Here is a 24,832-nt window from a genome sequence, read left to right as displayed (position 1 = left end):
AAATTTTGCTTTATTAATTTTATATTTTCAAATAGTCCCTCTAGTAGTGGACCAAACGTACTAAAAATAATTTCAATGTATTTCTCGTGGTTACTTTTGTTATAATCTTTTTCCCTGAAGCTGTAATAATATAGTCCGTCTCTGAGATATGGCCAACTGCCTTTCTTAGTTGTCCATTCCATACAGTTTGTCCTAATATAATTTCATTCTTTCCTAAGTGTTCATTTTATTGTCTTTAAGACTAATTTTGACTGTATAGTATTGAATCATAATATAAACAAAGTTGATTATGTCAAATATGATTGTTAGTTATACAACAGAGGCGTGGATTTATAAAAATAATTTTAATTTCATGTCTTACGAAGTGCATGTTGAAATATTTATATATAATTAATTTCTAGTGGTTAACAAACATATTTTGATTACTTAAAAAACAATTATTAATACTTTGACATAATAAACAACGACTTCATTATCTATTTTAGTAACTTAAAATGAGCGAAAATGAAACTTATAAATATTTTAATTAAGATTCATCTTCGGAATTAAAATGTTCGTAGACGGACAGGGCCAGATCAGGACTATACGGTGGATGTGCAATGTAGACTGGATAATTGTCACTTCGACTGATTTGTTAACAATTTTATGACGCAACTTCTTCGGACTTGATGCCTTGAAGTCCTTGTAGTCGCAAAATATTGTAACAATCACTTTTTTGGTGCTTTCCGTGACCTTTGATTTTATCGGATCACACTTTTTTGGTCCTCGTGGTAAATATCCAAAAATCGCTCACAACATTCTACTCGACGTTGCTTTTGAGAATAAGAGTCACCATTTTTGTCATATTTTAAGACTTTTGGAATACTTGTTTTGGAAATGCCGGTGCGTGCCGCAATTTTTTTTAATATTAGGCGCCAGTCACTTCAATGTTTCATTAAGTAGTCACCTTCACAAGTAGGTCATCTTCTAAAGATTTGGGTTGGTGTTAATCCTTTTTTTAGTCAACAATTTTCTCTCTATTAGAGACATTTCTCAAAACAATTTGACTGTGTGGTCGTCCACTATAATAAAATGGATCTAAGCAGCTAGTTGGCACTTTGTGTAGAGCTTGTTGAAACTTGTCGCTGACGCGTGCATAAATGTTTTATTCAAGCCGATTTTACTTGCTTTTACTTTCAATAAATTCGACTTAAGAAATAAATATTTTGGAGGATGTTCGCATTTAATCCATAGCTGGTATTTCAAACCTGAACTTTGGTATTTTTCATTAAGTTCAAGTACAGCTCAATTAAAGCCAAAACTCACGTAAATTAGTTATGTCGCTGATTTTCTGGATTCGGGTAGTTCTGGGAGTGGTTTATAGATACAGTAAAAATTAACATCAAAATTTTGGCCGTTTAGCGATATATTTTTGTTTAAATTTTCAAAATTTCAAATTTTGCAAATAACTCGGAATCTATGCCTAATTTTGAAAAAAGTGAAGAGATCAAAAATGTAGTTTAAAAAATTTCCCACAAAAAAGGTTTCTTGTAATTTTTTCCTAATCTCAAAATTACTCTTACAAAAAGCGAATTTCGTGTTACTGGATTTTTTCAACAGTGCATTTTTGCGGATAACTCAAAAGAGACTTGAAATTTAGAGGTAAATTTCTAAAAAATGGATTATCATAAACGTATTTCTCTTCTTTGGACATTATCGTTCATAGCTTTTGCAAAGTTCTTATATCTTTTGTAAAAAAAAACTTATTCCAAGCCTAACATTTTTCCTGAAAGGGAGGAAACCCTCATAAACACCCAGCGTCGGGTATTGTCGGCCTCTTACCGACCAAAACTCCCCATGGGCACCCGCACTGTGCAATGGACCAAGAGCGGATACCATTGCAAAGACTCTTTCTCTTTAATTTATAATGAGCATTATTCCATCACGTTGGCAATATTGAAATTTCGTCCACTTCTCCGGATATACAAGTTTTTCACTTCTTCCCATTTACAACAGTATGCTAGGCATCGTCTTTCTCACTGCTAGATGCATTTATGAGTGTCTGATCACCGCCTGGTATAAAGGTACCTGGAAAAGCATCCATGGGCTGTGAGTGCTTGGGTTAAGAAGTAGTTCAGTTTCCTCTTGCTCCCAGTTCACCCAGACTTCGATAATAGGAATGATTCGGTGGCTCCATATGTTCCTTTCTGAACCTAACCGAAACTCCACCTAACTTAACGCCCTTCCCAACACCTACTCTCATGCATTTTTTCAATTTGTTGGATTTTTTGTATGGTTTAAGGAAAAAAATTAAAACTTCAATTAATCACTATTAAATTATACGTGAATTTGTTGATTCAAATGAACGTTGAAAACCTTGAATTTCCGTAATTTGTTTTGTAAATCTGTCGTGAAAACGAAGAAAAAAAATCATTTAAATCGGATGATTTTTGGAATTACCAGAACCGAAAAACGCATCGACTTCAATAATATAAAATTACCGCTTTGCTGAAGTAAAAAAACAACAAAAATAAAAAATATTTTTTATTTACATTGTATATACAAAAACTGCCGTATATCTAATTTGAAATCAAATATTCTTTCACTGTTTTTGATCTTCTTCTGAAGGATGAGCTTTAATATATTCCAAAAGCCTTGCAATTGCTGGTGGAATTGGTGGAGGAGTTGGGAGAACATCCCCTTGGGGTTGGAAACCATCTTTATTAGCTATATAGCTAATTTGGACTTTGGTGCCGTCTTCGTTAGTATATTCGTAACCTCCGACAACTTCTAATTCGGCTTCATCGGGTTTATCTCCCTTTTTAACAGTACCTTCTTCATGAGCTGCTATATTATTTCCGGTCTCAAAACTAAAATTCATATAAAATGATTATTAAATAAACATATCACAGTAAAAATTGACTTTACGTGAACCAACAATTGTACTAAAAAAAGGTGGATATATTGATGATTGGAATACTCCAAAAAAGAGACAAAAACACATGTTTCTACGTAATAATCGGCCCTATTGATTAGGCAACTTTCCGTACCTCTTACAATCGAACATGTCACCCTCTTGGAACTATCTACTTCGACGATTATATATATTAAAGTCATTTAAATTTTTAATTAGAGGATTTAGTTTGTGCTAAAAAATAGGTGAATATATTGATAATTGGAATACTCCAAAAAAGAGACAAAAACACGTGTTTCTACGTAATAATCGGCCCTATTGATTAGGCAACTTTCCGTACCTCTTACAATCGAACATGTCACCCTCTTGGAACTATCTACTTCGACGATTATATATATTAAAGTCATTTAAATTTTTAATTATAGGATTTAGTTTGTGCTAAAAAATAGGTGAATATATTGATAATTGGAATACTCCAAAAAAGAGACAAAAACACATGTTTCTACGTAATAATCGGCCCTATTGATTAGGCAACTTTCCACACCTCTTACAATCGAACATGTCACCCTCTTGGAACTATCTACTTCGACGATTATATATTTTAAAGTCATTTAAATTTTTAATTATAGGATTTAGTTTGTGCTAAAAAATAGGTGAATATATTGATGATTGGAATACTCCAAAAAAGAGACAAAAAACATGTTTCTACGTAATAATCGGCCCTATTGATTAGGCAACTTTCCGTACCTCTTACAATCGAACATGTCACCCTCTTGGAACTATCTACTTCGACGATTATATATATTAAAGTCATTTAAATTTTTAATTATAGGATTTAGTTTGTGCCAAAAAATAGGTGAATATATTGATGATTGGAATACTCCAAAAAAGAGACAAAAAACATGTTTCTACGTAATAATCGGCCCTATTGATTAGGCAACTTTCCGTACCTCTTACAATCGAACATGTCACCCTCTTGGAACTATCTACTTCGACGATTATATATATTAAAATCATTTAATTTTTTAATTATAGGATTTAGTTTGTGCTAAAAAATAGGTGAATATATTGATGATTGTAATACTCCAAAAAAGAGTCAAAAACTCATGTTTGTACGTAATAATCGGCCCTATTGATTAGGCAACTTTCCGTACCTCTTACAATCGAACATGTCACCCTCTTGGAACTATCTACTTCGACGATTATATATATTAAAGTCATTTAAATTTTTAATTATAGGATTTAGTTTGTGCTAAAAAATAGGTGAATATATTGATAATTGGAATACTCCAAAAAAGAGACAAAAACACATGTTTCTACGTAATAATCGGCCCTATTGATTAGGCAACTTTCCACACCTCTTACAATCGAACATGTCACCCTCTTGGAACTATCTACTTCGACGATTATATATTTTAAAGTCATTTAAATTTTTAATTATAGGATTTAGTTTGTGCTAAAAAATAGGTGAATATAATGATGATTGGAATACTCCAAAAAAGAGACAAAAACACATGTTTCTACGTAATAATCGGCCCTATTGATTAGGCAACTTTCCACACCTCTTACAATCGAACATGTCACCCTCTTGGAACTATCTACTTCGACGATTATATATTTTAAAGTCATTTAAATTTTTAATTATAGGATTTAGTTTGTGCTAAAAAATAGGTGAATATATTGATGATTGGAATACTCCAAAAAAGAGACAAAAAACATGTTTCTACGTAATAATCGGCCCTATTGATTAGGCAACTTTCCGTACCTCTTACAATCGAACATGTCACCCTCTTGGAACTATCTACTTCGACGATTATATATATTAAAGTCATTTAAATTTTTAATTATAGGATTTAGTTTGTGCCAAAAAATAGGTGAATATATTGATGATTGGAATACTCCAAAAAAGAGACAAAAAACATGTTTCTACGTAATAATCGGCCCTATTGATTAGGCAACTTTCCGTACCTCTTACAATCGAACATGTCACCCTCTTGGAACTATCTACTTCGACGATTATATATATTAAAATCATTTAATTTTTTAATTATAGGATTTAGTTTGTGCTAAAAAATAGGTGAATATATTGATGATTGTAATACTCCAAAAAAGAGTCAAAAACTCATGTTTGTACGTAATAATCGGCCCTATTGATTAGGCAACTTTCCGTACCTCTTACAATCGAACATGTCACCCTCTTGGAACTATCTACTTCGACGATTATATATATTAAAGTCATTTAAATTTTTAATTATAGGATTTAGTTTGTGCTAAAAAATAGGTGAATATATTGATAATTGGAATACTCCAAAAAAGAGACAAAAACACATGTTTCTACGTAATAATCGGCCCTATTGATTAGGCAACTTTCCACACCTCTTACAATCGAACATGTCACCCTCTTGGAACTATCTACTTCGACGATTATATATATTAAAGTCATTTAAATTTTTAATTATAGGATTTAGTTTGTGCTAAAAAATAGGTGAATATATTGATAATTGGAATACTCCAAAAAAGAGACAAAAACACATGTTTCTACGTAATAATCGGCCCTATTGATTAGGCAACTTTCCACACCTCTTACAATCGAACATGTCACCCTCTTGGAACTATCTACTTCGACGATTATATATATTAAGTCATTTAAATTTTTAATTATAGGATTTAGTTTGTGCTAAAAAATAGGTGAATATATTGATAATTGGAATACTCCAAAAAAGAGACAAAAACTCATGTTTCTACGTAATAATCGGCCCTATTGATTAGGCAACTTTCCGTACCTCTTACAATCGAACATGTCACCCTCTTGGAACTATCTACTTCGACGATTATATATATTAAAGTCATTTAAATTTTTAATTATAGGATTTAGTTTGTACTAAAAAATAGGTGAATATATTGATAATTGGAATACTCCAAAAAAGAGACAAAAACACGTGTTTCTACGTAATAATCGGCCCTATTGATTAGACAACTTTCCGTACCTCTTACAATCGAACATGTCACCCTCTTGGAACTATCTACTTCGACGATTATATATATTAAAATCATTTAAATTTTTAATTATAGGATTTAGTTTGTGCTAAAAAATAGGTGAATATATTGATGATTGGAATACTCCAAAAAAGAGACAAATACACATGTTTCTACGTAATAATCGGCCCTATTGATTAGGCAACTTTCCACACCTCTTACAATCGAACATGTCACCCTCTTGGAACTATCTACTTCGACGATTATATATTTTAAAGTCATTTAAATTTTTAATTATAGGATTTAGTTTGTGCTAAAAAATAGGTGAATATATTGATGATTGGAATACTCCAAAAAAGAGACAAAAACACATGTTTCTACGTAATAATCGGCCCTATTGATTAGGCAACTTTCCACACCTCTTACAATCGAACATGTCACCCTCTTGGAACTATCTACTTCGACGATTATATATATTAAGTCATTTAAATTTTTAATTATAGGATTTAGTGATACTGTTTTGTGAAAAAAGATAAGTAAATGTTTATTATTTACAATTAACCTCCCCCTCTTCAATTCTCTACTAAAAAAATATCCGAACTTGGGGTTTTATGAAGAGCCAGATGAATTTTAAGTATCCATTAGTGTTTTATACACGCAGAATGAGTTCCAGATATTCAATTCAAGTATCAAGTTGATTTACAAATGATTTTCGTTGGAATTACAACAAATAAAGTGTGTTGTATAAGGCAGAAATCACTTCTGATATTGCAAATCTACAAATCACTGTTTGTTTTTTAAAAAATCGTGAAATGGGTTTACTAAAACTATATCTGTCATCTGAATTCACTACGTATGAAGTTTTTCACTCACTTCCAGCTATAAGATCCATCAGAATTCACACCTTCATTTTCTAACCTCACTATTGGTATTACTTCTTTATTTATTTCCTTTGCTGCAGGGGGGGCGCAGCTCACCGCAAGAATTACAGATGCAAATATCACCTGGAAGTAAAAATAAAGTATTATTATTAAGTTATAAAAATATAATAATGTTTTATATGGGTTGAATATTTATTATTCAGCCTTAAGTCTCTAAACAGTGAGAATTAAAAAACAAAAACATAAATTTCAGCAATATCAACAATTTATTTATTTATCAATAACTTATTGGAAAAATTCATGTGAAGCAAATCACCTACCAGTTTCATTTTGTTGTAATTGTGATGAATTTTCAACTATACCGTACCGAATAGAAATGGAGATATTTATATTTTTTTTTCAAGTAAAGTCCCCACTCTACATCTGGGTTCAACCCAAAAAAAAAACGTATTATTGTTTATCGGATAATTATAGTTACACATGAACTTTAAAATATTTACGAAATGCCAGTAAATAGCCGTGAGCATTGAAGATGACATCTGTGTCTAGGGATTACGTCAGAGGTGTTAGTTCGGGAAACCGTATTTCGTTTTAACACTGCATTCCTGATATTCAAGGTAAAAAATAATACATAGTTTCATAAAAACTACCAAAACGCCATGAATATATTTTCTAAATTGAAGGGTGGAACCTTATAAATACAGGAGTGTAATTAGGAACTTTTCTATACATAGAATTTTTTAAGGGGTGTTTCTATTGGTGAAAATACGCAAAACGTGTTTTAAACTGAGATTTTTGGAAAGTAGCTTCTTGTAAACTAACTTCCTTCTCTTGTAAAATTTGTCCCCACTTATATTATTTTGTAATTTACGCCCTTGATTAATTTCGCTGATTTCTTCGTCGTCTGTGACATCACGGTTCTTTTGATCGAAAATTAGAATTGCTTAGTTGCTGACACACAATGTTGTTGCCCTTCTACGACTATAGCTACAGCAGATTAAGTTAAAGAAGATTTGTTGAAGCAGATTCATTAAGCTTTCTTAGCACTTCTTAGAACATTATCTGTCTCACGATTATTTTTCTTATTCGCATAACAGAACTTTGTTCCTTTATCCCTTATAAGTATCCCCACTATTGTATTATCTTTGGCTTAATTAGGCCGAATTAAATCGAAAATGAAGAATGAAATTTTTTGATATCTCGCTTCGTTTTCGAGATATCGATACTTAAAGTTATAATCAAACGTTAGTTCAAAATTCGCTTTATTGAACAGATGGCGTTCAATACTTCGTTTCAAATGAATATTTTATCACTTCAAATTCAATATGAATCTTGTAATTCAATAAACAAAATATTTCTTATCCAATTTTTATATTATTTACCCTGATACTCCAAAATTATATTGAAAAAAACAAAATAAGACAATTTTAATAACATACGATAAATACATGAATAATTTGATGTTTTTCATAAAGAATTGTCGGTTGTTTTTCATTATTTATACAATAAAAAAAATATTTATTGATAGTTTGAAGATTTAATTAGTAATTCAATGTAAAAATTGAGCAAAAATCTGAATGTTTTCAAAAGCTATTTATTTTTGTTTGGATCATAATTGAAAAGCCGGACTATTGTAGTATTTCAGAATAATCCTGAAAAAGTTTTTGCTATTTTTAACGACAAAATCAAACGAATAAAAAATAAAAAATCGTTCCAAATCTACCCGCTCCGAATTTATCTGCCCCCAATCTTCAAACTCACCCGTTCCTCGCGGCCTGTGGCTTTTTAACAGACCAGAATTCAAGGTCCAGGGGCAGAGCCTCTGGGGGTTCGAGGAGCGAAGCCCCCGTTGGGGCAAAATAGTAATAAAATAAAACTAAAATAATCCTCACCCGAAGAAATATTTTTGGCTTTAAAAAATTCACGATTTTTGAACTTTTTGCACTCAAAGTGCACCACGACAAGGTTAGGTTAGGTTGATATAAACAAATATTAAATAAAAATAAATACCTCCAGCTTCAAGTATCGATATCTCGAAAACGAAGCGAGATATCGGAAAATTTTATTCCTCATTTCCGACTTATTTTGAATCGATTTACAAAATGGCATAGTCACATCCAGGCGTCACGGAAATCGTACGTTTAGGTCTTTTCTTATATGTATGTTTTTTAGTTTATCTTTTTTTGTCATTCTTTTGAAATATTTCGTTACTGTCGCCTCAATTTTACTTTTTATCGGCCTCTCAATACACAATATTCATATCCAAATGCTCGAATTCCTCTGTATATTGTTTTAAGTATCTTCAGTGTTCATGATGTTCGTGGATGGTCACAGAAATATCTGACCTGACCTAGAGATGGCGGTAGTTGCTGGAAAAATATCACTGTATCATAAATTACACAATCAATACAACATATGTTTCAAGTTGGAAGAAGCCACGTTGTTTAGTATTTGATTGACAGCCAAGTATTAGTCCAGAGGCTGTTCCTTCGTTATAAACAGTAAAATATTGGGTAGTAGACGACCTGTGAAGACCGGCATCGCAGTGGTGGATCAAAAGAGGTGACGACTCCAGAAATGTTGAAGCAAATCCACTGGATGATCGTCGACTGAAATTGCGGGAGCTAACAGACATAGTGGGCAGTTCAAAAAACAATCAAAACAATGGACTGAAAAGAGAGAATCGCCTCCAAAGAAGACCAAGACCGAAGAAATCAAGTAAAAACTATCGAACTTATTGAACATCGTTGTGAAAAGTGTGTGGAGCTAAAAGAAGATTATCTTTTATTCTCTGATCACCTTTACTTTAATTTTCTTCTTGATAATTCTCATTCCTATGTCTATTACTGCTGATTTCTACACTTCAATGTCTTCTCGTAATTCTTTTTCATTGCTTACTACTAGTATAACATCGTCTGCAAATGTTCACTCACTGATTTCAATTCTCTGTAGCTGCGAATATTCCACACAAAGTTTTTCGCTTGAAACAGCGCATATTATGAATATTATGACTGCATTCTCATTGTTTACACAAATATTTTGTATTATCTTTATAACTCAATAAGTTAACTCCTCATTCCGGCCAGTATCTTCCATATTTTCCATATTTTTAGTCTAATTAAACAATTTCTTATTTTCTTGTATTTCCATTCCTAGTTAAAAGTATTTAATTTAGTTACCTTCGAATGAATAAACCTTGTCTCAAATCATTGAGTTCGTTTTGGCGTTAGGAATATCTTTGATGGATCTTTTCCTGGATTGTGAAGATGAGGATGGTAAAGTACTAAGAGATCAAGAAAAAGAAGAAAAGGAGCTCTATAAGGATAATGTCGACGACTGAATCTTTGAAGTTCAATACGGGAGTGAAGTCTATTTAGTATGTAATAATAATCGATTTTTTTTCACAAGATTTCTGTATATTTTTTACGGTTTTCATGGTCAAATTGTAAGTAACGACCAAAATTACCTGCCATTAATTAATATTCATATATTCACTTATTTATATTCACGTACAAATTCATTCAATGAATAGTAATATATCATGAACATCGGATGACTACCTACAATTTCATTATACGAGTAAATTTACAGATTATGTCATTTATCAGTACTTTTTAATTTATTAACAGAAATAAACTTCTTATAAAATGTACGCTGGTAACTAAAAATTACGCATTTCAAAACAAATTTGATAAAATGATGAATAAAAATCTAGCAATTACTTTTTAAATCAAAGTAAATGCTCGAATAAAAACTTGAGTAACTGCTTGTGATTAAAGCAATTATACAAAGTGTTCGGGTGCTTGATGCAGAAAATTCAAGATAATTCGAGATAGATAACGTGAAAAAAACGCTGTGACAGAAAAAATTTTCTTACGCGTTCCCCCGTTTCTGATTTATAGGCATTTAAAGTTGCAAAATCAGAAATTATTTTCAAGTATTTTTTCTGTTCGGTTCAGTTAAGAAAGATAATTTGAAGCAACTTCATTAATCTTTCTCGTTTCTGAGTTATAAGTATTTAAAGTTGCCTATTTTTTCTAAATTATACATTCTGTGCGGTTCCCTAGGCCGGCCCTGTCCAGCTACTATGAAATTTTAAAAATTTTCCGGCGGTAGCTTTAACATTTTTTATATATGGATATTTCTGCGACTTTAGCTAAAGCAGGTTCAGTTAAGAAAGATAATTTGAAGCAACTTCATTAATCTTTCTCGTTTCTGAGTTATAAGTATTTAAAGTTGCCTATTTTTTCTAAATTATACATTCTGTGCGGTTCCCTAGGCCGGCCCTGTCCAGCTACTATGAAATTTTAAAAATTTTCCGGCGGTAGCTTTAACATTTTTTATATATGGATATTTCTGCGACTTTAGCTAAAGCAGGTTCAGTTAAGAAAGATAATTTGAAGCAACTTCATTAATCTTTCTCGTTTCTGAGTTATAAGTATTTAAAGTTGCCTATTTTTTCTAAATTATACATTCTGTGCGGTTCCCTAGGCCGGGCCTGTCCAGCTACTATGAAATTTTAAAAATTTTCCGGCGGTAGCTTTAACATTTTTTATATATGGATATTTCTGCGACTTTAGCTAAAGCAGGTTCAGTTAAGAAAGATAATTTGAAGCAGCTTCATTAATCTTTCTCGTTTCTGAATTATAAGTATTTAAAGCTGCGTAACTTTTCTAAATTATACATTCTGTGCGGTTCCCTAGGCCGGGCCTGTCCAGCTACTATGAAATTTTAAAAATTTTCCGGCGGTAGCTTTAACATTTTTTATATATGGATATTTCTGCGACTTTAGCTAAAGCAGGTTCAGTTAAGAAAGATAATTTGAAGCAACTTCATTAATCTTTCTCGTTTCTGAGTTATAAGTATTTAAAGTTGCCTATTTTTTCTAAATTATACATTCTGTGCGGTTCCCTAGGCCGGGCCTGTCCAGCTACTATGAAATTTTAAAAATTTTCCGGCGGTAGCTTTAACATTTTTTATATATGGATATTTCTGCGACTTTAGCTAAAGCAGGTTCAGTTAAGAAAGATAATTTGAAGCAGCTTCATTAATCTTTCTCGTTTCTGAATTATAAGTATTTAAAGCTGCGTAACTTTTCTAAATTATACATTCTGTGCGGTTCCCTAGGCCGGGCCTGTCCAGCTACTATGAAATTTTAAAAATTTTCCGGCGGTAGCTTTAACATTTTTTATATATGGATATTTCTGCGACTTTAGCTAAAGCAGGTTCAGTTAAGAAAGATAATTTGAAGCAGCTTCATTAATCTTTCTCGTTTCTGAGTTATAAGTATTTAAAGTTGCCTATTTTTTCTAAATTATACATTCTGTGCGGTTCCCTAGGCCGGCCCTGTCCAGCTACTATGAAATTTTAAAAATTTTCCGGCGGTAGCTTTAACATTTTTTATATATGGATATTTCTGCGACTTTAGCTAAAGCAGGTTCAGTTAAGAAAGATAATTTGAAGCAACTTCATTAATCTTTCTCGTTTCTGAGTTATAAGTATTTAAAGCTGCGTATTTTTTCTAAATTATACATTCTGTGCGGTTCCCTAGGCCGGGCCTGTCCAGCTACTATGAAATTTTAAAAATTTTCCGGCGGTAGCTTTAACATTTTTTATATATGGATATTTCTGCGACTTTAGCTAAAGCAGGTTCAGTTAAGAAAGATAATTTGAAGCAGCTTCATTAATCTTTCTCGTTTCTGAGTTATAAGTATTTAAAGCTGCGTATTTTTTCTAAATTATACATTCTGTTCGGTTCCCTAGGCCGGCCCTGTCCAGCTACTATGAAATTTTAAAAATTTTCCGGCGGTAGCTTTAACATTTTTTATATATGGATATTTCTGCGACTTTAGCTAAAGCAGGTTCAGTTAAGAAAGATAATTTGAAGCAGCTTCATTAATCTTTCTCGTTTCTGAGTTATAAGTATTTAAAGTTGCCTATTTTTTCTAAATTATACATTCTGTGCGGTTCCCTAGGCCGGGCCTGTCCAGCTAGTATGGAATTTTAGTTCAGCGCTTTTCGGGTGGCGTCTTGATGTGTCTTTTCAGAACTTTTCATTATAGCAGGCTGTTTATTTCCAGTATTTCTTTTAATTAATTTATATTTAAATATAAACGATTTGCGTAAACGTAGTTAGTTAGCTTTAAATAAATAGTGGTAGTGAAAAAAACGAATTAGTAGAAGTAATTGAGTTATCTTGAAATTTCGAATAGAATAAACAGTTAATTTCATATTAATAAATATAGTAACCTACTTGAGTGTCCTTGATTTTTCATGTTGAAACGAATTGATGCATCTTTTTTATTATAAAACATTCATCGGTAAATAATCAAACCAATAAAACATCATGTCATTTATCATGAATATTTTATCAGGTACTGGTCAAGAGAAAAAAATAGTGTCATCCTCTTGGTATTTATTCATATTTCGTAACATCATTTAATTCCTATAAATATATAGAAGCGACCGTTTATATTTAATCAATTGCTTTATCTAATTGATATGAAGATTTTTTCAAGGTTACGACACATAAATAGATATAACATGACTTTTTTCATAACTACTTCTTATTGAAAAAAAAAATGTAATAAATTTATTTCGCGTTCTTCAATATTACATAATGTGTTTATGTATTGTTAATAAGAAACTAGATAAAATTGTTGATGACTGTATAATGTTATGTTCATCATCGTTTAAATTCTGTAAATGTATAGAAAATAGAAGGTAACGCCGAACGATAAATCAAGTAAATAATGGGTAGGGAACATAAAAAGTACCGAACACCACTGCGAAATGAATAGTAATCAACTTCTCCAGGTCCGCATTACAATAATTAATTTTCAGAATCAGTGAATCGTTTCAAAGTATAGATAAACAACATCATTACACAAAAAATTAATCTCTTGGAATCCCTAAATAAAACCGGTTACTAAATCAAATAATACCAAGAAAATACGATGTATTAAAGGTCAAATCATTCTTAAAGAGAAGCTTTGTAAACAACAAAGTAAGTTACGTCCAATCTACAGTATGTTCGCATCAAAAATAGTGCCAAATCTTCGATTAATTGTAATTATATTGTAGTATACGCAGTATTAATGAATAAATACTTGTCTTTGATTCCCCTGTATATCTCTATACCTTTTATATGGTTTCCCTCTCACACTAATCACTAATAATGAGCTTGCACATCACCATGACAAGAAAGGAGCACTCTAGAAATTATAGTCCAGGTCGTAGTCCCAGTTATCTCGACCGATGAAAACCTAACCTAACTTAGACATCATCCCACTGTAAACTTTTATCTTTAACTGTATTAATTATTCATCAGCTTCATGATTATTAGTCAGTGGACTGCAGTGGACTGCAGGAAAATAATCTGACCCCCAAAACACCTGCGATTGTTCAATAACTTACTCCAGTTCAACGGTGAGCAAGCATGCGTTTTGGACTGGATCATCTGAATTGGATTTTGGAACAATGGGGATCTGCTCTGCTCTCGGATGAGACCAGAACTGTTTCGAAGAGCGGAGTGCTTATGGAGATGGTTCCTGCATGATCCGGGGAGCAGTTTCTAGAGGAGTATACCTTAAGATCAATGCAATAACAGGACACACTAAGCTATACGACACCAGTTCAAAAGAGTGTAGTGATGCTCATTTAAAATTGAAACCTTGGGAACAAATTACAAAAGAATGTGGCAAGTAGATTGCTAGTACTTATTGCTTGCCGAAAATTTGTGTTTTCCTTTTGAATATCACTCGCTAACAATTCGTGTAATTCCCAAATTTATTCTCGACTGACTCTGCAATAGTTCTTGAACTCAACATCGTCTAGGTCATTTATTAATTTGTGAAATTTGTTCTCGTGTCTGCATGTAAAAGGACGGAGCTTTTAATCAGCAATAATTTTTTGTATCAACCAATTAAACAACTATCTATTAGAATGAATATTTTTTATTAAAAAAATTTGTGTACAACACAATTAAATATATAGAAATTTTCTGTATTTTATAAATTGTCTTCTTCGGGATGTGCCGCGTTGTATTCTAAAGCTTTCAAAATGTCTTCGGGTATTGGCGGTGCAGTTGGTAGATGACTACCTTGAGGTTGGAAACCGTTTTCATTAGCGATGTAAGAAAGAGAAATTGGAGAACCGTCTGGAGCGGTGTATTGTACTTGTCCTTGAACATCTGGTCCTGGTCCTTCCTCGACTTCCTTAATGGAACCTTGCTCTTCGGCAACTATTCCATTGGCAGACTCAAAGCTGTAACAAAACACGAAAGGAATTGGGGGATTTATTCGTGAATCATAATACAAGCGTGTACGACAACTGATGGGTTGATTACTTTAAGGATTTTCTAACTGAAACACACACAGAACGAAGACGAGGAACAGGAGGAGAATGATCAAGGAAAGGAAGCACCTGGTATAGATGAAATAAGCATAGAACTGATAAAGTATAGAGGAACCAAACTTCGAGAAAGAATATACCAACTAATCAGGAAGATTAAATTTGAGGAAATGATTCCAATAAAGATTGTCCAGTGAAGTAGCTATAGGGGGACGTATGGAATAAGATTCTATCACCATTATTGATAGAGCCTTCGATGCTAATAGGAAATTATTAAAAAGAAAACTACTCACAAAAAGAACGAAGATCAATATAATTATACCGATGATTAGACCAGTGATGATGTACTCAGCTGGAAATAATGACTAACAAGAAATGATTAAGAAAAATGGAAAGAAATATAATCAGAACGATGATGAGACCGAGTTTTAGCTGACGAACAAATCTATACCATCTAATATGATGCGGTGGTAGAAAATTACGCTGCAGGTCTAGGACAAAATGGTTAAAAGGGATGGAAGATTATCCAAGCAGAGTAGGAGTTATAAACTGACAGGAAAAGACACGAAATGGGAAATTGTGGCGGAAAATATGCGCCACTCCAACAAGAGGATTTGAAGAGCATAATTGCAGCGTAACCCCATTAGGGATGATAATTATGACAACTGAAGAAATGCCTATGCATCAATTTTGATTATAATATCTCTAATTACTGTTCGGACACTAAAACTGTGGAAACCAAAGTTAATTTAAACATCAAAGTTAACACTTAACACTGTTATTGAATATTTTTCTGGTAATTCGAATCCATTTCCAGTTATTTAAATTGCCTTACTTTCTCATTTGGTTGGATTATGATGAAAATATATTAACAAAAAGTGTGATATTACTTACTTCCATCTATAAGATCCATCGGCGTTTACACCTTCATTTTCTAATCGTACGATCTTGATTGGTTCATCTTGCTTCACCTGTTGCCCCAAAGTAATAGCGATGAGTGCAACAAAAACAAATATCTGGAAAATAAGTTGTATCAAGAGATACGATACGAAACAAGTTTGATTCTACGAAGTTTATAAAAGTTTACGCTCCAAATGAAGTGTGGATCCAAGGAAAAATTTATTTGAAATAAGAAGTGCGAAAAAATGATGCTTTTTTGTGGACCCGAAGGAAATTTTAACGCTAAAACTTTCCCCGGTGTCCAGAGCGGTCATATAGACAAAAAACATTATATTTTGCACTTTTTATTCGAAATTGTTGGCTTTTTTATCCTTATCAACGATGATTTATGTTTTTATGTAAATGGTACAAAAATGTGCGATGTGTTTTGAGAAATATTAGATGAGATCATGAAGGTAGCACAAAAAGAAAAAATTAATCAAATATTTTTTGGATTATGTTGAAAAAAGCTACAAAATATGAAAAAAAATCGAAAGGATCAAGTGTAGGGTAATTTTTCTATGATCCAACCAAACTGTAAAATATATTTAAGTACGCCCCCTTCGGCCGAGGAGAAGATGAAATAAAATACGTCGTACAGTCCCTATATGATCGCTACTTAACGTGTTAAGATCGAACGAAGCTAAATTCCAATTAGAATTGGAACGTTCCCTTATTGGTTATAAAATTTGATTAGATAAAGTATTATAGTAAATTGTGAATCGAACTTTACATTCGATTGATAGTTTAAAATCGATTGAAATCGTTCATATAATCGAATATAATCGAATAATTGAACGTACCTATTTCAAAGGTAACAGAAAATGAGGTTAGAAAAGCGTTAGACTGATTTTACCACTTTCGACGTAAATAATTTCGATATAATATGAAATATTTTATATTAAACGTGTCATAATACATTCCTTCTTTTTTTAGCATCTTTTAACATACCTGAAACGTCCATTGTTATGCAACTTTTCAAAATCCTAACTTTTTCTGCATATAATCTTGTCCGCTATAATTTTTTATCAATACGAAAAGGACAATTTCGATTACATTCAATTTAATTATATTCGTTGCTTTCGCTATTCACTCATACAAAATATAATAAAATCCGTATGTGATCTTGTTCACAATCGCCAACAATCAAATATCTTGTGTATTATATAGAAGTGCCTAATGAGGTTTTAGTAGATTATGATGCAAGAGTCAAGTGACGAGAATAAGTCATAACAAAAGATTCAAGATTCAATTTTCAAGATTCAAGATTCAAGATTCAAGATTCAAGATTCAAGATTCAAGATTCAAGATTCAAGATTCAAGATTCAAGATTCAAGATTCAAGATTCAAGATTCAAGATTCAAGATTCAAGATTCAAGATTCAAGATTCAAGATTCAAGATTCAAGATTCAAGATTCAAGATTCAAGATTCAAGATTCAAGATTCAAGATTCAAGATTCAAGATTCAAGATTCAAGATTCAAGATTCAAGATTCAAGATTCAAGATTCAAGATTCAAGATTCAAGATTCAAGATTCAAGATTCAAGATTCAAGATTCAAGATTCAAGATTCAAGATTCAAGATTCAAGATTCAAGATTCAAGATTCAAGATTCAAGATTCAAGATTCAAGATTCAAGATTCAAGATTCAAGATTCAAGATTCAAGATTCAAGATTCAAGATTCAAGATTCAAGATTCAAGATTCAAGATTCAAGATTCAAAATTCAAGATTCAAGATTCAAGATTCAAGATTCAAGATTCAAGATTCAAGATTCAAGATTCAAGATTCAAGATTCAAGATTCAAGAATCAAGATTCAAGATTCAAGATTCAAGATTCAAGATTCAAGATTCAAGATTCAAGATTCAAGATTCAAGATTCAAGATTCAAGATTCAAGATTCAAGATTCAAGATTCAAGATTCAAGATTCAAGATTCAAGATTCAAGATTCAAGATTCAAGATCACAGAATGTTTTTTAAAGCTGAAATCAACTGCTACAAAACGTGTTGATCGTTCTAGAACCTTTTCCAATTTAAATTTATGTTTCTTAACATTTCACATGGAAATTTCTCTACTATTTCCAATTTATCAAAGTTTTATAGATAATTTTACGTACTTAGTGATTAATTTATCAATAGTTAATTATAAAATAAATATGTTTGACACTTCACTCGTTCACAAATCACTGTTTACGTACCATATGCTTCATCTTGACTTGTATTACGTGAGTAGTGTTTATGAAGAACTAACTACCCCGTTGAGAAGACGTATCTTTTTATACCAATGGTTTCATCCCACCAAAAAAAAATTGTGTGTCATTAACATTTAATAATAATCATCCGTTGAATAATAGTTATGCATAAAATTCAAAACATTTAAAATTTCATGTAAAAGTACAATCGCTTCCAAGGTGGTTGTGACAACGTATTTTTACTTTTAGTTTATTGTTAACAAAATTTAATGGGTTGATTCAATTATTGGCTAAACGATATCAGTTTAAAATATTATATTAAAGTCTAAATTCATATCAAGGTCTTCGAATCTCCCGCCCAGCTTGATGAATACGTATGTGATATCTGTATAGCTTTGATTGTAATAGAAACTAAAAAAAGTGAAACAAACAAAACATAAAATAATGAATTTTTGATATTACTTTATTCAAAATTCAAATGAAAATTGTATCACAAGATTGCGAGGTCCTTCATAAACAAACAATCAATGAACCAAAGTGACGAAAAGATTTTAGATTAAAGTTTTTTCAGTTGTACGAACTAACAGAAAAAAACAGATAAATATCAATGATTTGTATTAGCACACATTTAGAAAATGTAGCAGCAAGACAAAATGTTCACATTGTAGGATATACATTCAAAATTGCGAACATTATAAACAAGGTGTTTCTAAATTTATACGATTCAAATCGTTGATATCAACTATGGGTGTCGTCTAGACTCTGTCGTCTGTCATCTGTCATCTGTCATCTCTGATGTCTATTGACGTCGATTGATATCAATTCACGTCAATTTATATCATTTCAAGTCATTCAGAACCTAACTTTTCAAATCATGTCGATTGACATCAATTGAATTGTCATTTGATGTCGACTGATGTCTATTGGCGTTGATTCACGTCAGCTGATGTCATTTTAGAATATATATAGAGTTTAAATATTTCAAATCATATCGATTGATATCGATTAAGTCGATTGTCATTTGATGATTGAGGACTTTTGATGTCGATTCACGTCAATTTATATCATTTCAGGTCGTTTAGAATCAAACTTTTTCAAATCATCTCGATTGACATCAATTGAATTGTCATGTGATGTTAATCGATGTCGGCTGATGTCTATTGGCGTTGATTCACGTCAGTAGATGTCATTTTAGAACATATAGAGTTTAACTATTACCAATCATATCGATTGATATCGATTAAATCGATTATCATTTGATGATGATGTGTATTGACGCAGATTGATATCGATTCACGTCAATTCAAATCATTTCAGGACATTTAGAATCAAACTTCTCATTTGATGTTGATCGATGTCGACTTATGTCTATTTGCGTCGATTGTTATCGATTCACGTTAGTTGATGTCATTTTAGAACATTTAAAGTTTAACTATTTCAAATCATATCGATTGACATCGATTAATTCGACTGTCGTTTGATGATGATGTGTATTGACGCAGATTAATATCGATTCACGTCAATTCATATCATTTCAGGTCATTTAGAATTTACCTTTTTCAAATCATATCGATTGTCATAGATTTAAAGTAACCCCATAAACAGAAATCACAAATATTCAACTCTGGAAATCGAGGAGGCCAATAATGGGACATTCCTGAATGAATCCAACGGTTGGGACATGTTGCATCTAGCCTAGCAGTCCAACTAAAGTGTACTGGAGCACCATCGGGCGGGAATCAATAGCTTTGTCTCATATAGTCTTCAAGTAGTTCAGGGAGATAATTTTCGAGAAATTCTATTTAGTGACTGAGCCAGAGAATGTGGCCCAATTAACTTCTCTACAATATTAATCCATGGGTACACTGGAAAAACATTTTGAAAATGGTTCTAAATAATCTCATGGGGATTCTCGTCATTCATTCATTAACCATTCACAAAATCTAACCCGTTGAAGAAAATCTCTTCGTAAACGAGGTTGAGCCCGTTGGATTTTGATTGCGAATAAAACTTACCAAGTATTTATATTAAAAGCTTTATTAATAAGTGAATAATTTATGTACAAGTGCCAATCTATCAATAAAAAGTAGATTCGTTGGCGGCTCTGAACTGTAAAATTATGATTAAATATATAGATACATTGAAGTGAAAAGTTGGTAGTATGTTTCGGTTTATTTCAAAAAATCCCGCAGCTGTAAACTTTGGAACTAACGCTTTTTTTATAGTTGCCAAATCTAGAGCTTCGTCTTCTTCTAATGTGTTGATACATGTTTGGATTAAGGTATCTGCCCTTTCGGTAACTTTATCGCAAGCCATAATAATTATCATAGAAAAAATCTGAAATAAAATAACTATAGAAGCACCAAATCTAAAATTATGCAATTTCGAATATACAAATCATATCAGATTAGATAAAGAAATTCATAGGACTTTGGCAACGATAATTATGCAAAATCATCGAAGTGAAACTATCAACTGTCAACTGTCAACAAGTAGCTAGAGTCACATTTAAGGAAGTTAAAGTTGCCTACTCCAGAACGTCCCGAAAGCGTTTTGCAGTACGGAACTGTCATTTTCACTACATGGAACACTTAAGACTCAACTTTTGTTATGTAAATGAATACAGAACGATCAACTTTCAGATGGCGTCGTCTAAAAAATTTTTTATAAGGTTAAAAATCATTATTTCAAGGTAATTATGAACTCATTTATGTCTTTTTGATCTTTGGTTAATAGTTTTGTTTATTTTGATATGGTAAGTTTATAGGAATCCGAAACATTTTACTTTTTTTGTTCAGAGTGACCTTATGAGACAAGATGGCCGTCTGAAGTTTTAAGTTCATTTAAGTTTCTCAATAAATAACATTGATTTATTATTTTTTTTAGGTAAAATCATGGTACGTACTAACAAGAAATAAACCAAAAAAAAAGAGAATGATCGATAGATTCCATGAAAATAGCTGTAGATAAAGTTTTAAGCAAAGAAATGAAACACAGTAAAAGCTGCTTCTGCATACGCACTGCCTGAGACTACTTTAAAGCGATATGTTGAGAAAACGAAGGATGGGATTGAAGTTATTATTGGTTTACCTTTAGGCCCGAAAAAATCTATATTTACACCCAAAAAGACGGTGAAACCTACCTGAAATAGATGGAATAGTGTCTTTTTGGACTAACAACAATCAATTTAGCATGTCAATTGGCAGTTAAAAACAAAAAGATACACAATTTGAATACTGATAAATAAATTTTGAAATAGCCGGGGAAAATATTGAATTCTAATCATCCTCGTCTCAAAAAACAAAAGAACAATGACGAAGATGCCATTTGCTTATATTGTAATGATGTTAACAAACAACAATTTGCTGGCATCGTCGGAACCTTGGCTGGGCTGCCAGCTCTGTGGGCGCTGGGCTCACAACACTTGTGCTGAAGTAGACGATAGAGATCTGAAGGAAATAAACATTTTTTTGTTTTCTGAGAATTACTAATAACCTTCCCCTTCAAGTCCAAATTTCATTACCCCATCATACCTCATAGTATGGGGCAAGATTATTTATCATAATGTTCCTATTGATTATTAAAAAATTCGCTGATAAAGCTCTGATCTGGTTCGCGATTTCGTCAAGATGATCATCCAGACCTTACGTGGATCGATTAAGGAGGAAGCTTCAGATTCTGAAAGCTATATTCAATATTACCTCGCTTTTGTACGTCAATACCACGTTGGAGACGATATAATGTTTTGGTCGGACTTGGGGCTCTGTCATTATACAGGGAGAACCCAAAATTGGCAACAGAAGTATCCAATAAACTGTTGGGACATAGGTTAACAGCTGGTCACAAAGGAACCAAATTTATAGTGTTTTAAAGCAAATAAAAATTGAATAACACAAGTAAATACTTACCTGTACTACTACAATGTTATAAGTCATTAAAAAAAGGAAGAAAGTGTCGTAATTTTTCCATAAAACAACGTACAATAAAGATTCGATTGCACGCCAAAAAGCATACATAAATAATATCAAGCAAAATCCTCCCATTTTTTCATTACCCTCCATAGCAGTTTGATGCAGTTTTTGGAGTAGCTTTTTGAGATTTCGTACATGTTTCAAGTATCCAAATTTATTATACCGACAAGAATTTGCTTGTGATAATATTTTGTTTATAACGCTGTATTTATTATATAAATAATTGAGGAAAGAAGAAATGATCACAACAATAATAGAAAGTTTGAGTATCGTGAAAAAATGAAAGAGGAGGTTGAATAATTGTATGAAGTCAAAGTGGAAAATGTAAAATTCTGTCAGTATACCAAAAGGTAAAATTATAATTCCAACCGATTCAATATATCGATAGAAAGTATCAATTTTCCTTGGATAATTCATTTCCAATATAAAAATATTATCGAAGATGGTTTTGTAGGAATTATCTCGTCTGAAAATATCACTCGCACCAATCAAATGAAAACAAGTGAACAAAACCGGGCGAGCCAAATAACTGTAACTTATAGGATTCCTCATCATATTCCTCAAATGTAACTTCATTAAAAATAGAAAAACGTTAATAATACTGATAATTGTTGTTGAAATAACACAAAACTTCCCATAAGTTTTCCCGGTTTTCAACGGCACCGCGCCTAAGTAACCTCCGATGACAAAAAAAATCGTCGGAATATAAATTTCTTTGGAATTTTTGTACCACATACTTGAATGCTCGAAGCACGGATAATATATATTTTTTTCAATGATGGATTTTGTTAATGGCTTTTTCCTTTTTATAAGTCATTTTTAGAGAGTGAAAACAAATATAAAAACAAACTAGCTTTTACCCGCGGCTTCGCTCGCATCGAATCCATTAAATAAGTATCAGAAATCATTATAATGGAAAAGAACGAACTCTGTAGCTATATTAGAATCTGAGATATAGACCTTTGAATGTAGGAAAATTGCCAAAAACCTACAAAAATCCATAACTCCACATTGAATGTCCGCGCCTAGCTCCTCTCCAACTCAACCGATTTGAGTGTTCAAAAACTCAAAAGAAAGAAGGTGTTTCAGCGAGTGTTTTCAAAACAAAACGGAACTCTGTAGCTATATTAGAACCTGAGATATAGATCTTTGAATGTAGAAAAATTGCCAAAAACCTACAAAAATCCATAACTCCACATTGAATGTCCGCGCCTAGCTCCTCTCCAACTCAACCGATTTGAGTGTACAAAAACTCAAAAGAAAGAAGGTGTTTCAGCGAGTGTTTTCAAAACAAAACGGAACTCTGTAGCTATATTAGAACCTGAGATATAGATCTTTGAATGTAGAAAAATTGCCAAAAACCTACAAAAATCCATAACTCCACATTGAATATCCGCGCCTAGCTCCTCTCCAACTCAACCGATTTAAGTGTTCAAAAACTCAAAAGAAAGAAGGTGTTTCAGCGAGTGTTTTTAAATCAAAACGAACTCTGTAACTTTATTAGAACCTGAGATATAGATCTTTGAATGTAGAAAAATTGCCAAAAACCTACAAAAATCCATAACTCCACATTGAATGTCCGCGCCTAGCTCCTCTCCAACTCAACCGATTTCAGTGTTCAAAAACTCAAAAGAAAGAAGGTGTTTCAGCGAGTATTTTTAAATCAAAACGAACTCTGTAACTTTATTAGAACCTGAGATATAGATCTTTGAATGTAGAAAAATTGCCAAAAACCTACAAAAATCCATAACTCCACATTGAATGTCCGCGCCTAGCTCCTCTCCAACTCAACCGATTTCAGTGTTCAAAAACTCAAAAGAAAGAAGGTGTTTCAGCGAGTGTTTTTAAACTAAAACGAAGTCTCTATCTTGAATAGAACCTGAGATATTGAGGATAGAACGTGTGTATGTGAAAAACTCCCATAATTAATTTACAGGGGGAAATCGCATTTGAGTATAACTTGAGAATGGTGGAAATTCGATGAAATCCGATGGTTGATGGCTGATCTGTGCATCAATATCTTTAATTGAAAAAAAAAATTAAGCAAATCGGTTGGGTAGAACGCGTGAACGGACTCGGAATGGAAATCATCAATTTTTTTAATATATAAGAGATATAATTTATCATAAGAGGTTATGAAAAAGGTTTTATTATAAAAAATAATCTACATTTGAATACTCCCCTTCAATATACTCCCTTCCCCTCGCTACACACCTTTCCATACGTTTTTTCCATTGATCGAAGCAGTTCTGGAAGTCTTCTTTGATTGGAGCCTTTAGGAGCTCTGCCGTTTTCTTCTTTACCGCTTCCATCGATTCAAATCGGGCCCCTTTCAAAGTAAATCTTTTTCTATTCTTTCAAGAAAATCTGAGCAGATCCGTTGATGCAAAACCGTTTGGCCAGGAGTCAGATTTTTTGGTACTTCGCACAGACTTTTGTCATGTACAATTTCTCGTGTAAAATTTTTCTAGCCGTTTCTTTATCGGTGTTTACTGCATCAGCAATCATCCGGATGATCATTCGACGATCTGCACGCACAATTTGGTTGATTTTGGTCAGTGTTTCCGGAGTTGAAACAGTCACAGGGCGACCTGGGCGCTGGTCATCTTCAGTGCTCTCTCGGTCCTCA

At 32.4% G+C, this 24,832-nt stretch overlaps 2 protein-coding genes across 2 annotated transcripts; both read right to left on the bottom strand.

The window, feature by feature from the left end:
- Positions 1–2,510: 2,510 nt before the first annotated feature.
- On the bottom strand, positions 2,511–7,256 carry LOC130450297 (endocuticle structural glycoprotein ABD-4-like). Its single transcript, XM_056788625.1, has 3 exons — positions 7,071–7,256; positions 6,743–6,873; positions 2,511–2,849 (listed from the first exon to the last, which is right to left on the bottom strand). The coding sequence occupies exons 1-3, from the start codon at positions 7,077–7,079 to the stop codon at positions 2,582–2,584; spliced, it is 408 nt and encodes a 135-aa protein (XP_056644603.1). The 5' UTR covers positions 7,080–7,256; the 3' UTR covers positions 2,511–2,581.
- A 7,462-nt stretch (positions 7,257–14,718) lies between these two features.
- On the bottom strand, positions 14,719–18,273 carry LOC130450296 (endocuticle structural glycoprotein SgAbd-1-like). The gene is made up of 3 exons (XM_056788624.1): positions 18,239–18,273; positions 15,997–16,118; positions 14,719–15,015 (listed from the first exon to the last, which is right to left on the bottom strand). Exons 1-3 carry the CDS (start codon positions 18,248–18,250, stop codon positions 14,760–14,762), a joined length of 390 nt encoding a protein of 129 aa, XP_056644602.1. The 5' UTR covers positions 18,251–18,273; the 3' UTR covers positions 14,719–14,759.
- Between the last annotated feature and the right edge of the window lie 6,559 nt (positions 18,274–24,832).

This window comes from Diorhabda sublineata, chromosome 11, assembly GCF_026230105.1.
Source record: "Diorhabda sublineata isolate icDioSubl1.1 chromosome 11, icDioSubl1.1, whole genome shotgun sequence".
Classification (NCBI taxonomy): Eukaryota; Metazoa; Arthropoda; class Insecta; order Coleoptera; family Chrysomelidae; genus Diorhabda; species Diorhabda sublineata.
Note: the sequence above shows the minus strand (reverse complement) of the source record. Positions and strands in the feature narration are given on the sequence as shown.